The sequence below is a fragment of the Littorina saxatilis genome, linkage group LG5, assembly GCF_037325665.1.
Source record: "Littorina saxatilis isolate snail1 linkage group LG5, US_GU_Lsax_2.0, whole genome shotgun sequence".
NCBI lineage: Eukaryota > Metazoa > Mollusca > Gastropoda > Littorinimorpha > Littorinidae > Littorina > Littorina saxatilis.
In genome coordinates, this window is record NC_090249.1 from 23,154,796 (window position 1) to 23,171,372 (window position 16,577).

Here is a 16,577-nt window from a genome sequence, read left to right on the forward strand (position 1 = left end):
GTGTGTGTGTGTGTGTGTGTGTAGAGCGATTCAGAGTAAACTACTGGACCGATCTTTATGAAATTTTACATGAGAGTTCCTGGGCATGATATCCCCAGACGTTTTTTTCATTTTTTCGATAAATGTCTTTGATGACGTCATATCCGGCTTTTTGTAAAAGTTGAGGCGGCACTGTCAAACCCTCATTTTTAAATAAAATTGATTGAAATTTTGGCCAAGCAATCTTCGACAAAGGCCGGACTTTGGTATTGCATTTCAACTTGGAGGCTTAAAAATAAATGAATGACTTTGGTCATTAAAAATCTAAAAATTGTAATTAAAATTATTTTTTTATAAAACGATCCAAAGTTACGTTCATCTTATTCTTCATCATTTTCTGATTCCAAAAACATATAAATATGTTATATTTGGATTAAAAACAAGCTCTGAAAATAAAACATAAAAATTATGATTAAATTTAAATTTCCGAAATCGATTTAAAAACAATTTCATCTTATTCCTTGTCGGTTCCTGATTCCAAAAACATATAGATATGATATGTTTGGATTAAAAACACGCTCAGAAAGTTAAAACGAAGAGAGGTACAGAAAAGCGTGCTATGCAACACAGCGCAACCACTACCGCGCTAAACAGGCTCATCAATTTCACTGCCTTTTGCACGAGCGGTGTACTACGGTCATTGTGAAAAAAAGCAGTGCGTTCTGTTTCATTCTGTGAGTTCCACAGCTTGATTAAATGTAATCTCGCCTTACGCGACTTGTTTGTTGTTGATTACATTTCCATCACATTTATGATATGCTGATCCCCCCCGCGGGTTAGGGGGAAGAATTTACCCGATGCTCCCCAGCATGTCGTAAGAGGCGACTAACGGATTCTGTTTCTCCTTTTACCCTTGTTAAGTGTTTCTTGTATAGAATATAGTCAATTTTTGTAAAGATTTTAGTCAAGCAGTATGTAAGAAATGTTAAGTCCTTTGTACTGGAAACTTGCATTCTCCCAGTAAGGTAATATATTGTACTACGTTGCAAGCCCCTACTGGAGCAAATTTTTGATTAGTGCTTTTGTGAACAAGAAACAATTGACAAGTGGCTCTGTCCCATCTCCCCCCTTCCCCCGTCGCGATATAACCTTCGTAAAACGACGTTAAACACCAAATAAAGAAAGAACATTTATGATATGCTGATGCAGTACAGAATTGTGTGGTCTTAGGAGGGACCCTTTCTAATTAAAAGAGGCTATAAACATGCACCTATACCCCTTACAATTGTGTGTGTGTGTGTGTGTTACAGGGGGCAGGTACTGATGAAACCCAGCTGGTGGAGATTATGTGCACACGCAGCAATGATGAGATCAAGGAGATCAAGGAGAAGTACAAAGAGGGTATGGTGTTTACTGTTCTTCTTCCTCTTATAAGAGCTGCTACAAAAAAACTCTTTCTAGTTCTAACTCTAGCAAAGGGAAGTAAGCCCCTAAAATACAGCCAAGAAAATAAACAGCATTCAAATCAAATCAAATCTTATTTTTCGAGGGTTGTGGCATAAGCAATACAACGAGCTTGAATAAACAAGCAACTTTTCATTCTCAGTTGCGCTACAGTTGCACAGGGCGACCCAGAATGATCACACCCATGGACAGATTAGTCCAGCAAAGTTTTAAACAGACAAAATCACGAAATGTGCTTATTCTAAGGCGCCATTTGTTGTTGTCATTGAAACGTCTAAAAACAAGCAAATGAATGAGACAGAAAAGTGTCTTTGGCATCATCTTTAAGATAAACGGATAAAAGAAAATTGAAAGAATCCTAATAATACTCTGAATGTTAATGTCAGTTCATACCCTTATGATCACTGATTCTGACGAAAAACGAAAAAGATAACAATGAAAATGTTCTCACCAAACACATGGACAATAAAAAACTAACGAAAACCGAGTTTGACTTAATCAGCAAAACAATACTCAAAACATGAAAGGATTATATTAACCAACAAGAGGCGAAGCCTTCAAGGCTCACGTAAGAAATCAACAAACAGTAACACAAACTCAATCACTCCATCACACATACACACACACAGTAAGCATATGTGACACGGTGCAAGAGTGCGAGACACTTGATCTAGATCTGTCTGTCTGTAGCCTACTTTACGGGGACACGACTGCCTGAGATGGCCAGATCGACTCTGCGCTTTCGACAGCGCTGTGCTTCCTCGCGCAGACACTGGAAACACGCTGTGCAGATTAACCTGTAGGAAATCTCCTTTGGTATCTTTATCTATTTTTCTGGAGCTACGAAACCGAACAATGTAAAATCGTCTTCTCCGAATCGGCGAACTGCAGCTCGGTGATAACTGTATCTATACCACAATCCTTCACGCGATCTGACCTAACCTTGACCCATGACCTGGTCTACATACCACACACGACACAAACCAGTCACCTGTTTTTACCCCCCAAAACCCCCCACCACCCGTTTTCTTTTGATACACACTTTAACTGCATACGTGCCGACGAAATGTTGATCATTGCTTCAATACTTTGAAGCTGTTGCTTGGATAATAACCAGGTAAAATTAGTATTTCGGTGTTCAGTCAAATGTTAAAGTTTCTACCACAGACATACTTACATACATACATACATACGCACGCACGCACGCACGCATGCACGCACAGACAGACAAAAGTTAGCATCGCATAGGCTACACTTACGTGAGCCAAAAATTACCATGTTTCTGGTGAAAACATTTTCATTGTTATCTTGTTCTTATTCTTCTCGCCTGCAGTCTCTTATTTCTATTCCAATTTTTTAAATGTTTAAACGACAATGATGTTTGCAGAGTTTGAAAATGAACTGGAGGATGACCTGCAGGGGGACACCAGCGATTACTTTGGCCGTCTGATGATTTCGCTCTGTGCTGGAGGACGCGAATCTGATGAGTGGGAGTGGGGCGATGAAGAAAAGGCAGCTGAGGACGCACAGAAGTTCTTTGATGTGAGTATACATGCATATTTGTAAAAAGACCAAAAAATACTGTACTCATGTGTTTGACGAAGACAAAACGAATACAAAATCACGACGTTTCGACCACTAGAGTCTTCCTCGGGCACAAAACACGTAAAAAGAAGAAGACAGGACAGAACAGAAAGAAGATCTACAGTTTGACGGTTCACATGTTACGACTCACAAACCAAAACAAACGGATAGATGAGCAAGTGGAGGCTATACTCCAGGATAACAAAAAAGTAAACAAAGGGAAGGAATCATAGAAATGAAATGCAATTTTGAAGAGTCAATATATATTTCTGTTTTGGGAAGAGAGTCAAATAAGTTCAGTCTTGGTACAAAGATTGGTAGACTCAGATGATCAAGAACCATAAAGCTGATGTCTGCTTAGATACAGACTCACTTGATAACAATTGTGCCAGTAATCACATAAAAAGACTCAGGATCACCTGAGATAAACGTAACCTGCCTATTGGCCAGGCTCTTTCTTCTGCTGTGGAGGGGGGAGGGGGGGGTGAGGGGGTGGGGGGGGGGTGGGGTTGCATAGGAGAACCTTGATATCTAAAAAAAAGAATCCCGTACTGGGTTCCTTTATCAAGTGTTTCCTTTTCTGGGCTACCTTTTTGTCTTGTTTTCTGGGGTTGGGGCCCTTATCATGAAAATGTCTTTATGTGTTGCAGATACGGTTTTGTTCTGAACAGTTCTCTACTCCTTTATCTTGATGTTGTGTCTGGTACATTCTAGTTGTTCATTATAATGCTCATGATATGATTGACAGGCAGGGGCAGGAGCCTGGGGGACGGAGGGAGCAGAACTGAACGCTGTCTTGTGTCTGGTACATTCTAGTTGTTCATTATTATGCTCATGATATGATTGACAGGCAGGGGCAGGAGCCTGGGGGACGGAGGAAGCAGAACTGAACGCTGTCTTGTGCCTGGTACATTCTAGTTGTTCATTATTATGCTCATGATATGATTGACAGGCAGGGGCAGGAGCCTGGGGAACGGAGGAAGCAGAACTGAACGCTGTCTTGTGTCTGAACTCGCCAGGCCAGCTGCGAAAAATCATCGAGAAGTATGAAGAGCTGACAGGGGGGACAACCATGGAAGAGTCCATCAAAAATGAATGCAGCGGTTCTCTTCAGGAAGGCTACCTTGCCATTGGTCAGTTTTGTAGCCTGATTTTGATTTATGATGTCTCTTACGGTTTTTCTGTCTGTCTTTCTGTCTGTTCCCCACCTTAATTTCTTTACTTGATATTTGTACACAGCAAAGCAACTTTGAACAAAAAAATGACGCAACGTGTATGCCCTGTTCAGACGCATGAGGATGAATATACAAATAATATAGATAAACTTTATCGTCATCAAATGTATTGTTTGTAAGACACGCGAAGAAAAAGGACCAAATGAATTCAGTTTCTTTTATAGAAAACAATTGTATATAAATTCATGAAAGTGTGTACAGCTTGTAAGTTATTCATCCTTGTAAATAGCTTACTTGTGTGCAAGTCTGTCCAAATATCTTGGTGGACAAAATCTGTGTTCATACCTTTTGGTGCTTTTTTTTCAGTGGAGAGTGTGAAGTGCAAGCCACGCTACTTTGCCCGCCGTCTTCATAACTGCATGGCGGGATTCGGCACTAGCGACAGCGACCTCATCAGAGTTATCGTGTCCAGATCAGAGGTAGGGTCTTAGCTAAAATACTGTTGAATCTTACTGTGACGGGGAGACTACTGCGTCACCCTTCACAGCACTCTCTGCAGAGTTGTCTGCCAGCCTCGACGGCTTGAGCGTGGGATATTGATAGTAGCTCAAAATTTCTTGTACGTTTGACACCTGTCAATTGTAGACTTCTGTTTGTAATGGGTTCTGGCTGTCTCCTTGTATGCTCTTGGGAACCTTCGAGTACCCGTAGCAGTTTTTATATGGCTAATAAATTACCTCTAAAATCTCTATCCTGTTTGAATGGCTTTGCCTCCAAAGGTGATTGTTGTGCTTTGGGCACTCGGTTACACTACCATGTTTTAAAGTTGTGGCAGCCTTGTCTTGACCTACCAAGCCCGGCTTGTAGAGACGTAGCGATAACCTCCAAAAATAGAAATCTCCTCAGCCCTCATGTCTAGACGCCTGGTTAGACATCGTAGACCATCTTGCCTGGACACCCAGCTAAACATTTTGAGCTGCTCAGTCTAGACATTTATCTTCGTATCATAGAACATCTTGTCAAAACCCACCCTTTTTAAGGATTTAGCTAGATGCCATGAATAGTGGAACCTCCCTTTTAAGACCCCCCAATTTAAGACTCCCTCTCTTTTAAGACTGTTTTTTCAGATGTTCTGTTCATATGCTCTGTAAATTTACTCCCATTTTAAGACTCCCTCCTTTTTAAGACCTGATTTTCTCAGATTTGTAAAGGTCTGAAAAGGGGGGTATCACTTTAAACACATGGAAACAATGTCATCACACACCTCAAAAGACCAGCACGATTGGCCTAGTGGTAAGGCGTCCGCCCCGTGATCGGGAGGTCGTGGGTTCGAACCCCGGCCGGGTCATACCTAAGACTTTAAAATTGGCAATCTAGTGGCTGCTCCGCCTGGCGTCTGGCATTATGGGGTTAGTGCTAGGACTGGTTGGTCCGGTGTCAGAATAATGTGACTGGGTGAGACATGAAGCCTGTGCTGCGACTTCTGTCTTGTGTGTGGCGCACGGTATATGTCAAAGCAGCACAGCCCTGATATGGCCCTTCGTGGTCGGCTGGGCGTTTAAGCAAACAATTTCAAACAAACAAACCTCAAAAGGATACTACACACAACGTTCATCAACAAGTCTTTCCAGACATTGTAGAATAAACTGTTCGCTGCCTAAAATGTTGTTTTCAGCCTTGCGTTCTGAGCATTTTGTGTGTAACTGTGAGCAAGAAAAAAAAAAGTTGTGTATTTTCAGATTGACATGGATGAGACAAGTCTTTCCAGACATTGTAGAATAAACTGTTTGCTGCCTAAAATGTTGTTTTCAGCCTTGCGTTCTGAGCATTTTGTGTGTAACTGTGAGCACAAAAAAAAAAGTTGTGTATTTTCAGATTGACATGGATGAGACAAGTCTTTCCAGGCATTGTAGAATAAACTGTTTGCTGCCTAAAACGTTGTTTTCAGTCTTGCGTTCTGAGCCTTTTTTGTGCAACTGTGAACATGAAAAAACTTGTGTATTTTCAGATTGACATGGAGGAGATCAAGCAGGCGTATGAAGAGATGTACGAGAAGCCCCTGACGGAGGCTGTGGAGAGCGAGTGCAGCGGTGACTACAAGCGGCTGCTCCTCGCCATCCTCAACCCTCCCGCCTAGACGCCTCGCTAGACATCATAGACCATCTTGCCTAGACACTTAGCTGAACATTGTGAACCGCCCAGTCTAGACACTTGTCTAGACGTCATAGAACATCTTGCCTAGATACCTAGCTAGACATCGTGAACCGCCAAATCTGGACACCATAGAACATCTTGCCTAGGCATCTAGCTAAACAACATGAACCACTCTGGTTGGTCAACTAGCCAGACTTCATTACCCACCATTCCTAAGCGTTTAGCTAGATGCCATGAATCAATAGGTATAGGTGTGCACAATCCTTTATGAAGACCTCCCAAGACCTTAATTTCTACCAGCAAGCTGGATATCATAAACCATTCTATGTGGGCATCTTATATATAGCTGGACATCACATAGGACCCTGGGCGGACTTCTTGACTCGTTGCACCCGCAGAGCTGCATAGATGTGGCTGGACATTATGAACTACCGTGCCTGAACATCAAGCCTGTCCTCATCAACTACCATCTGCAAACACCTTGCCAGCTATTCAGACCTGGGCAGCTATTCAGACCTGGGCAGCTAAGGCAGCAAGTTAAACCTCACTGAGAAAGTCCGAGCTCATTGGTTTTCATCAGCACCTGTCCAGGATTAATTTTCAGTGCTTAGACACCCAACAAGGCATTGTGAATGAAACCACCTAGAGCCAACAGGATGTCATGGATCATCTCAGGTCGTGCCTATAGCTTCACATTGGAAATCAACTGCACATTTTCAATTTATCTGCTGAGGGATCCTTCAGGAGTAACCTTTTTAGAAAACGAAATATGCGTTATCAGTTTCTTTGCCTGGAGCCAGCTAGCAGGCACAGGCCATACTAAACACTAGAGACTGCAGTGCCTAGACAAAATGCCTCCCTTACCTGTTCTGCAGTGTCTTCCTCTGGAGCCTTGTCCACACATTCTACTGTTTTAGCCCCTGTTGTCTAGGCAAAGAATCATCCACAAACCATCTGCCCATCACCTACACACCTTCACATACATCTTATATTGATCCTTCCCACACACTGTCTTTTACAGTAGCTTCCAGGAACAGTGTTCTTGTGAATGTTTCAGCTGAAAGCAGTCTTCTTAACCACCACATCAGTTCATGTTTTTTGTTTGTAATTTTCTATAATGTAGTTTTTTATTTGAGCATTATACCAGCGGATATTAGACAGGCGATTTGGGGCTGACACCTAATGAGCATGCATCCTTGCAAAGATGGATGAAGGTCAACCATCCGATTGACGTCCACCTCAAAACCACAGTGTCTAACTGCCTGGCATCGCTTGTCTTTGTTATTAGCTGAAAATGACAATCTTCACTTGCGGGCTTTCGTTGTACAGCTCTTGGTTGTGGTCTAATTAGTCAAAGTTCCTTTTTTCAGTCAAACCAGGTCACAACACTATCACAACACTTTATTATTGTTACGGTACGGCTGTTTGCTTGCCACAAGGCTACGATGCTGAAGGGCAAACCACACATCTTATTCACTTTTCCTGGCTCACTTCTATTTATACGCCTACAAAAATCATTAGAGTTTTGGGCAACAAGATTGCTAACTTTATTGGCTTCTGAGATATTAAAGTTCTGTTGAACAGTGAATCATTCACTGGGGACCATTTCAGAGGTGTATTCAGCACTTTGTGTTTTTTTGTTAAGATTCCTCTGCTGACTCTAACAGCATATGACATGTTTTTAAGGATATTAATGTTTGAAGAGCTACAGCTTCTTTTCCTTTTGGGATCAAATGAGAGAGAACTCCCGTTCATACAAATTCCTACCATCTCAAGTTCAATGTTTTCAAAGGAATATAGCTGCTGCAGATAGTAAATTTTTTAGGACAACATGTGATTTTTTCATGTTCTCCGCTTGTAATTAAATCATATTAAAAAAAAAAGATGAGGATGGCCCGTGCACAACTACGCAAGTTGTAAATAGCATGAGGAAACAAGGGAGATAACCACAAATGGATTTGTTGGGCGCAAAGTAGGAATCCGGGGCAGAGTTGGAATAATCGGGATTTCCCGAAACCTCATTTGATTTCCAACAAAGCGCCGCATTTCCGGAAACGAGCTGCCTCGTTCTAGAAATGGCAACCCTTCGACTGGCACAAAAATGTATACCCTTTTCACAGGTCATGAATACGGTATTTGAAAAAGCAAGGTCTTATACAGGGGAAGTCTTGAATTGGGGGGGGGGGGGGGTACACTGAGGGCCCCAAAGGGTTTAAAATCGTGACCGTGATTGGCGTTTTTTGACCTTTCTGTGACCGTGATTGCCGAAATTTCCATTTCTGTGATCGTGATGGGACTTTGCCCGTGATCCGTGATGACCCAAAAAATCAAGTCTCATGATCGTGATCGTCATTTGTTTTCGTGATCGTGATGGGCATTATTGCAAAGCATTTTATTTTCAACGTACATTTTTCACAGCTATACCACTCTATGATCCTCTATTCGTTAAGGTGTTCGTGATCGTGAAAACAAAAATCAAGGTAACTGTGATCGTGAAAGCTAAAATTTCCCTTCCCGTGATCGTGATGATACCCCCCCTTTGGGGCCCTCTACACTGTGTGACACTCAGCGCATGCAGCTAGCTAGTTGCTGCTGTCTCGATCTATTTTGAACACAATGATTTTTTTTTTCTCAGAGTAGAGTGTTTGTTACAACAGGCTGAAATCATCTTTAATTTGAATTAACATTTTGCAACAATCAATCACATCAATATAGCGCACAGACTTGCACATCACGTTTCAAGAGCCTAGATTACCATGCAGTGACAAGAGCCTACTCAGTAAAGGGATGTAATGCTGTCTCTGCAGCCCAGAGAGACTGGGTGAGTTTAATATATAATCAGTTAAGACTGAGTAAAAAATTATTACAATCAATAGTTACCAGTGAAAAGTAATATCGGAACACTCTTGTTGTGTTGTTGTAAAATGTAAGATCTGAAACGTTAGAAATTAAGTAAAATTGGTGCGTTTTGGTCAAGTGGGATGGGCCGTTGAACTGTGTTGTTACAGCCCGCCGAAGTTATCAAAAGTGTTTTTGCTTTTTGTAATTCGGTTGGTTTGGTGCGTTATACAATGCATCTGCTTTTTCAAGACTAAGCATTGATCACTTTAAAACACAAGGATCATCATAGGCCATCATGACTTGTATCATTTTACATCGCATTCTAAGAAAGAGCAGAATTCTCACTATGCGTGCGGTACATTTCTAGAATCGCGTAGCGCAAAGTTGGAATTCCTACAATGGCGGCCATTGTTGGAATTCCAACAAAGCGCAGGTCATTTCCGGAAAAGCGCCGATGACGAGATGGGTCGCAACAGATTTAATAGACAATGTCTTCAGTTGAGCTCTCTGATTTGTATACTTTAAGATATCAAGAGAATGGGGGTGTTTTTCGTCTCTAAAAAACATTTTCTCTGTCTCTTTTAAATTGAATCGGCCAAGCCATGAATTTCGCATACTTATCTTTGATAGGTGTTACATTATTCCAGTACTATATATTCCATACCAGTGAATCTCCAGGGAAAATACAGTATTGAAACATGCAGCACATGTACGCAGCACGTTTATGGTAAGTTATCATCAATACTGGTATGAAATACGCAACCATACATCCACATGAAATATAATACAATGTAGTACTTTTACCCCTAAAAGCTGATGTGAACGCACAGAAGATAATGTGATTACTCTGTCAACTCATTCTTCACTGTAGTTCTGCAGTCTCCATTCTCTTTTGTTTTTGCTTATGTACTTATACGCTTTATAGCTCTCCTTAATTCAGTTTTACTTCTTAGTTGTATTTACTTGTATCCATAAAACATTAATCAAATGCATAAACGAATACATGTTTACAAACTATTCTCAGCATATATGGTCTTGAACAAAAACTTGTTCACCATATGACTGAAATATGTTTCTTATCATATGGCTGTGACAAAAACAATTGTGATCATATGAACATGTAACTTTATTTCTCATCAAGGTTTTAGAAATCATATTGTTTAGAACAAACACTTATCTCATCATTTGGCTGTGTACACCAATGTCAGTTTCTGTTTTTGTCAGCATGCTTGACAAACAAAGTATGATTATGCTGGAAACAATCGGTGGATGCATGCTTTCAGTCGTGTTTTGCTGTTGTGAATCATTTGACTACACAATATTTTTGTTACAATACTTCATGTATCTGACATAATTTTTGTTTATTTCGCTGATCATTAATTTAAATTGATTTTTTTGTGGTCAGAGATCTGTAGTTACACTTGATTGATTTTAACATGCAGTACAATTTAATTAAGCATACAATATGTACAGGTAAATCTGGGAAGCTGCAAAAGGTTGTGTCAAAGCAAAACTTTTTGATGTAATTGTCCTCAAAATTTGATTCTTTTCCTGTGAAGTGTGTTTATCACTACAGTGGAACCCCCCTTTAACGACCTACAAAAATCTGAGAAAATCAGGTCTGGGGGTCAATTTACAGGTTGTGAACAGAAAATCTTAAAAAACAAGGTCTTGAAATAGAGGAAGTCTTAAATTGGGGGGTCTTAAAATGGGGGTTCCACTGTAACTACATTTATTGCAGAGGGACCAGGATATTCAATTAAAAATGAAACTAACACTGTTACAAAGTGTAATGTCAGGTTGTTCTCAGGGTAATATTACAAATAAAGGAATAAATGGAAAATTTTAAAAAATGAATGAATAGAAAAACAGAAATAGGCCTGAGTAACATTTGTTCTCTACCTCTTTCACATTTCTTTTGGTATACATGTACTGTGTCGAAACATAATGCTGTAGATAATTCCTCGCAATAAATCCCTTAATATTTTATCAGTATTTGTTCTGACTTTTGTTCTCTTCCTTCTTCCCGTCTTCTGTTTTAGCACAATTTGTTGGGTGTTCTTTTTATGGCGAATATGGTGAAAGACTAAATATGTGTGTGTGTTTATGTGTGGTGTGTAATATAGTGAAAGACTGTGTGTGTGTGGTGTGTTTTGATTCATTCAACAATCTGCAGGAAGAAATTTTCAGCTTGCGTCTTATAGTCAATATAGATATATATGTATAGACAATCTCAAATGAGGGTTGCTGCAGAAATAAGCTACCAAGAGTGCGTGACAAGAGTAAAAACCTGTCTGAATGCCTGTAAAATCTGAGTGCACACTACCAATGTAATAGATATAGTATGATATAGTATTTCAAGGCAAACTTCAAAAAAAGATAATGAAAACAAAATAAAACAAACTAGACTCACTGTAAAGCTGGTAGATGTAGCTTGATTCAGCAGTAGTGATCCTTTATATTGAAAATAACACACAGAAAAAGCTTTCTTACCCTTGCATGAACGGAGAAAGCCCTTCTGTTCTAAGCTACTCACAAAAAGTTAAGGATCACTTGCACACAAATTCATAACTTTCCAAATAAGAAAGCCAATGCGTTGGTATTTGGCAAACGTTTAATTCAATGCTTTAGTGATAAGGATACAACATTTCCTTCAATTTAGAGCAATCGTTTGGTCTGTACTTTTTATCAAAGTGTGTACGTATCGAAATTTAATTTCACAAAGTCGTTGAAATCACAAGACATGGCATTCAGATGCTCCCAAAAGTTCAGTAATGCGTGTAACCGCCCTGGCTGTTCTGGCACTCGACGCAGCGAGTCCTCATAGAGTTGACCAGGGTGGTGAAGATCCTCTGTGGAAGCGCCTGCCACTCAGCCTGCAGCACCCGGTAGAGGTGCTGGACATCCCTGGGAGGGGGGTGGTTGCTCCTCACTTTGCGATCCAACTCATCCCAGAGGTTCTCAATCGGGTTGAGATCGGGACTGCATGCTGGCCACTCCATTCTGTTGACTCCAGACTGCTGCAGGAAGTCGTTGACCACCCTTGCCCTGTGGGGGCGAGCGTTGTCATCCTGGTAGACAGCCTGCGGTCCCATCTGCTGCAGTGCAGGCACAGCCAGCGGTCGAAGGATCTCATCCCGGTATCGGAGGCCAGTCAGGTTACCCTGTACATGAAACAAGGGTGTTCTGTGGTGAAGGCTGAAGGCCCCCCAGACCATTACAGAACCTCCACCAAAGGCCACCTTTTCTTGGACAGTGGCGTCAATGTAGCGTTCCCCTTGGCGCCTCCAGACCCTCATTCGGTCGTCGTTGTGGTTCAGGATGAAGCGCGATTCATCGCTGAACAGGACCTGGGACCATTGCTGACATGCCCACCTCACGTGACGTCTGCAGAAGGCGCGGCGTGCTGCCCTATGGGCTGGAGTTAAGCGTGGCCGCCCAGCTGGGCGACGAGAACGGAGGTTAAACCCTCGAAGGCGATTCCGTACGGTCTGCTGGCTGATGTTGGTGTTAGTAGCCACCCTCAGCTGCCTTCGAATAATGCTGGAAGAGGCTGTTCTTGTTTGCAAGGCTAGTCGTTCAATGAGACGATCTTCACGTGGAGTTGTCTTCTTTGGTCGCCCAGGTCTGCGTCTTTCCTGGACCCTCCCAGTGGCTGTGAAACGTTGAATCAGTCTGACAATGACCGAGATGGACACGTGAAGTCGCCTGGCCACTTCTCGCTTGGGGACACCATCTTGGAACCATGCAACAGCTCGTCCCCTCTCAAACTCGTTCAATTTTCGTCGTGGAGGCATTGTCAGATAATGCCTAATACTGGTGGTATGTCTTTTCAAAAAGCCAAGCAAGTGACAGCATCTCACACATAAACAGCAGTTCTTGCAGGTGCATAATGGTTTTTCCATGTGGCTTGTGCAATGCGTTCGGGCTGAACGGTCCAAAACAAGGTCCTTTTTCGCAAGTTTCCGCTTTTTCTTTTGCTACCAAGCTCAGTAGTAGAGAATCCAGTGCAATTTTCCCACTAACACAACATCGCCCACTTACAGCTGAACAAGAATTCATAACAATTTATTTTGACTGAGAAATAAATAACAGTAGCGAACTGATTTTATTGAGCACCTGTTTTCTCATAGTGATCCTTAACTTTTTGTGAGTAGTGTATCTTGCTGATTATATTATGCTCATAATGTAATTACATATTTTACCCCCAGAAAATTGGCAGCAAAGGGTGTCTTGTACTTACAATTTAATAAAATAAAACATAAAATAAACACACTTTTAGATTTAAAAATACAGAAACAGGATTCTGTGTGATTCGTCACCATAAGTCAGTTCAAGTCTGCACTAAAGACTGGAATACTTGACCATCATCCATGCACATTATGACAGACAAAACAGCATAACTGTCAACTATGCAAAAGATGTACGATTTATTTACAAATACTGTGTACACAAATATACTTCTGAACAAAATTTAGGGAAGGAACGAAGTGAGTGAAATGCATGCTACACAACCTCGCATGTCCTAACACACACACACAGGTACAAACACTTCCTCTCACTTTCTCCCTCCTCTCCCTCTATATAGCCCACACATACAGTCACAAATGCACCTCACTTTAATAGTCCTTTCTGCTTCCTTTTTAACACTGAATTTTTGAGTCAGAAATTCTTCTTAACCTTTGCCGTGCTTCCTGGGTTCACCTGTACCCAGAGACACACTAAAATCATTGTAACTCTGGAACCATTAAAGGTATCGTTTTGAAATTTTAAGTATCTCTCACACACCTAATTTGCTCTCTGTCTGCAAATTTTTAGTGAGTACATGACAAAACATCAGAATTAATTGATTATGATAATTTACATAAACACTACCGATGGCGCGGGTTCACACATACCCATACTTTTAAAGAGTAGTAGTGATTGTAACTATCCCTCTGCCGACGGCGCGGGTTCTGCTACACCCATAATTACCAAAGCGGCGGAACAGTGTCTGTCTGCCTGTTTGTCTCCAAGAGACTGTCTGTCTCTCTGTTTGTCTGTCCGTATCTCTCTGTCTGTATGTCTGTTGTCAGTTGCTCTGTCTGTCTGTCTGTCTGTCTATCTATCTATCCGTCTATCCGTCTATCTGACTGTCTGTCTATCTGACTGTCTGTCTCTGTCTCTCTCTCTCTCTGTCTGTCTGTCTCTCTGTCTGTCTCTCTCTCTGTCTCTCTCTCTGTCTCTCTCTCTGTCTCTCTCTCTCAGTCTCTCTCTCTGTCTCTCTCTGTCTCTCTCTTAGTCTCTCTCTCTGTCTCTGTCTCTTAGTCTCTCTCTCTCTTTCTTAGTCTCTCTCTCTTTCTTAGTCTCTCTCTTTCTTAGTCTCTCTCTCTCTCTCTCTCTTAGTCTCTCTCTCTCTTTCTTAGTCTCTCTCTTAGTCTCTCTCTCTTTCTTAGTCTCTCTTTCTCTCTCTCTTTCTTAGTCTCTCTCTCTCTCTTTCTTAGTCTCTCTCTCTTTCTTGGTCTCTCTCTCTCTTTTTTAGTCTCTCTCTCTCTTTCTTATTCTCTCTCTCTCTCTAGCTCTTTCTTAGTCTCTCTCTCTCTCTCTTTCTTAGTCTCTCTCTTTCTTAGTCTCTCTCTCTCTCTTTCTTAGTCTCTCTCTCTCTCTTTCTTAGTCTCTCTCTCTCTCTCTCTTTCTTAGTCTCTCTCTCTCTCTTTCTTAGTCTCTCTCTCTTTCTTAGTCTCTCTCTCTCTTTCTTAGTCTCTCTCTCTCTCTTTCTTAGTCTCTCTCTCTCTCTTTCTTAGTCTCTTTCTCTCTTTCTTAGTCTCTCTCTCTCTCTCTCTTAGTCTCTCTCTCTTAGTCTCTCTCTCTTAGTCTCTCTCTCTTTCTTAGTCTCTTTCTCTCTCTTAGTCTCTCTCTCTCTTTCTTGGTCTCTCTCTCTTTTTTAGTCTCTCTCTCTCTTTCTTAGTCTCTCTCTCTTTCTTAGTCTCTCTCTCTCTCTTTCTTAGTCTCTCTCTCTTTCTTAGTCTCTCTCTCTCTTTCTTAGTCTCTCTCTCTCTCTCTCTAGCTCTTTCTTAGTCTCTCTCTCTCTTTCTTAGTCTCTCTCTCTCTCTTTCTTAGTCTCTCTCTCTCTCTCTCTTTTTCTTAGTCTCTCTCTCTCTCTTTCTTAGTCTCTCTCCCTCTCTCTTTCTTAGTCTCTCTCTCTTTCTTAGTTCCTCTCTCTTTCTTAGTCTCTCTCTCTCTCTTTCTTAGTCTCTCTCTCTCTCTCTCTTTCTTAGTCTCTCTCTCTCTCTCTTTCTTAGTCTCTCTCTCTCTTTCTTACTCTCTCTCTCTCTCTCTCTCTCTCAGTCTCTCTCTCTCTTTCTTAGTCTCTCTCTCTCTCTCTCTCTTAGTCTCTCTCTCTTTCTTAGTCTCTCTTTCTCTCTCTTAGTCTCTCTCTCTCTTTCTTAGTCTCTCTCTCTCTTTTTTAGTCTCTCTCTCTCTTTCTTAGTCTCTCTCTCTCTCTCTCTCTTTCTTAGTCTCTCTCTCTCTTTCTTAGTCTCTCTCTCTCTCTTTCTTAGTCTCTCTCTCTCTCTCTTTCTTTCTCTCTCTCTCTCTCTCTTTCTTAGTCTCTCTCTCTTTCTTAGTCTCTCTCTCTTTCTTTCTTAGTCTCTCTCTCTCTCTTTCTTAGTCTCTCTCTCTCTCTCTCTCTCTCTCTTAGTCTCTCTCTCTCTCTTTCTTAGTCTCTCTCTCTCTTTCTTAGTCTCTCTCTCTCTCTTTCTTAGTCTCTCTCTCTCTCTCTTTATTTGTCTCTCTCTCTCTCTTTATTTGTCTCTCTCTCTCTATCTTTCTTAGTCTCTCTCTCTCTCTCTTTCTTAGTATCTCTCTCTCTCTCTCTTTCTTAGTCTCTCTCTCTCTCTTTCTTAGTCTCTCTCTTTCTTAGTCTCTCTCTCTCTTTCTTAGTCTCTCTCTCTTTCTTAGTCTCTCTCTCTCTCTTTCTTAGTCTCTCTCTCTTTGTTAGTCTCTCTCTCTCTCTCTTTCTTAGTCTCCCTCTCTCTCTTTCTTAGTCTCTCTCTCTCTTTCTTAGTCTCTCACTCTCTTTCTTAGACTCTCTCTCTCTCTTTCTTAGTCTCTCTCTCTCTCTCTTTCTTAGTCTCTCTCTCTCTCTTTCTTAGTCTCTCTCTCTCTCTCTTTCTTAGTCTCTCTCTCTCTCTTTCTTAGTCTCTCTCTCTCTCTCTCTCTCTCTTTCTTAGTCTCTCAGTCTCTCCCTCCCCCTCTTCCTCCCCCTCTCCCTCCCCCTCTCCCTCCCCCTCTCCCTCCCCCTCTCCCTCCCCTGCAAGAGGTCGGTGAAGGGAGAAACTCGATGCAACCACTGAAGTAGCGCTGTGGGTTTCCCTGAACCCACCCCGTCGTTAGAGAAAT

The 16,577-nt window shown here is 41.5% G+C and overlaps 1 protein-coding gene across 1 annotated transcript in view; it reads left to right on the top strand.

Annotated features, from left to right (window-relative positions):
- Nucleotides 1–8,540, top strand: part of LOC138966587 (annexin B9-like) — a 29,794-nt gene extending 21,254 nt beyond the window's left edge. The window contains exons 5-9 of the mRNA XM_070338869.1: nt 1,290–1,380; nt 2,831–2,985; nt 3,980–4,160; nt 4,569–4,681; nt 6,211–8,540. Coding sequence (XP_070194970.1) covers nt 1,290–1,380; nt 2,831–2,985; nt 3,980–4,160; nt 4,569–4,681; nt 6,211–6,339 — 669 coding nt within the window. The 3' untranslated portion in view covers nt 6,340–8,540. The remainder of the gene's footprint in view (nt 1–1,289; nt 1,381–2,830; nt 2,986–3,979; nt 4,161–4,568; nt 4,682–6,210) is intronic.
- Nucleotides 8,541–16,577: the final 8,037 nt, after the last annotated feature.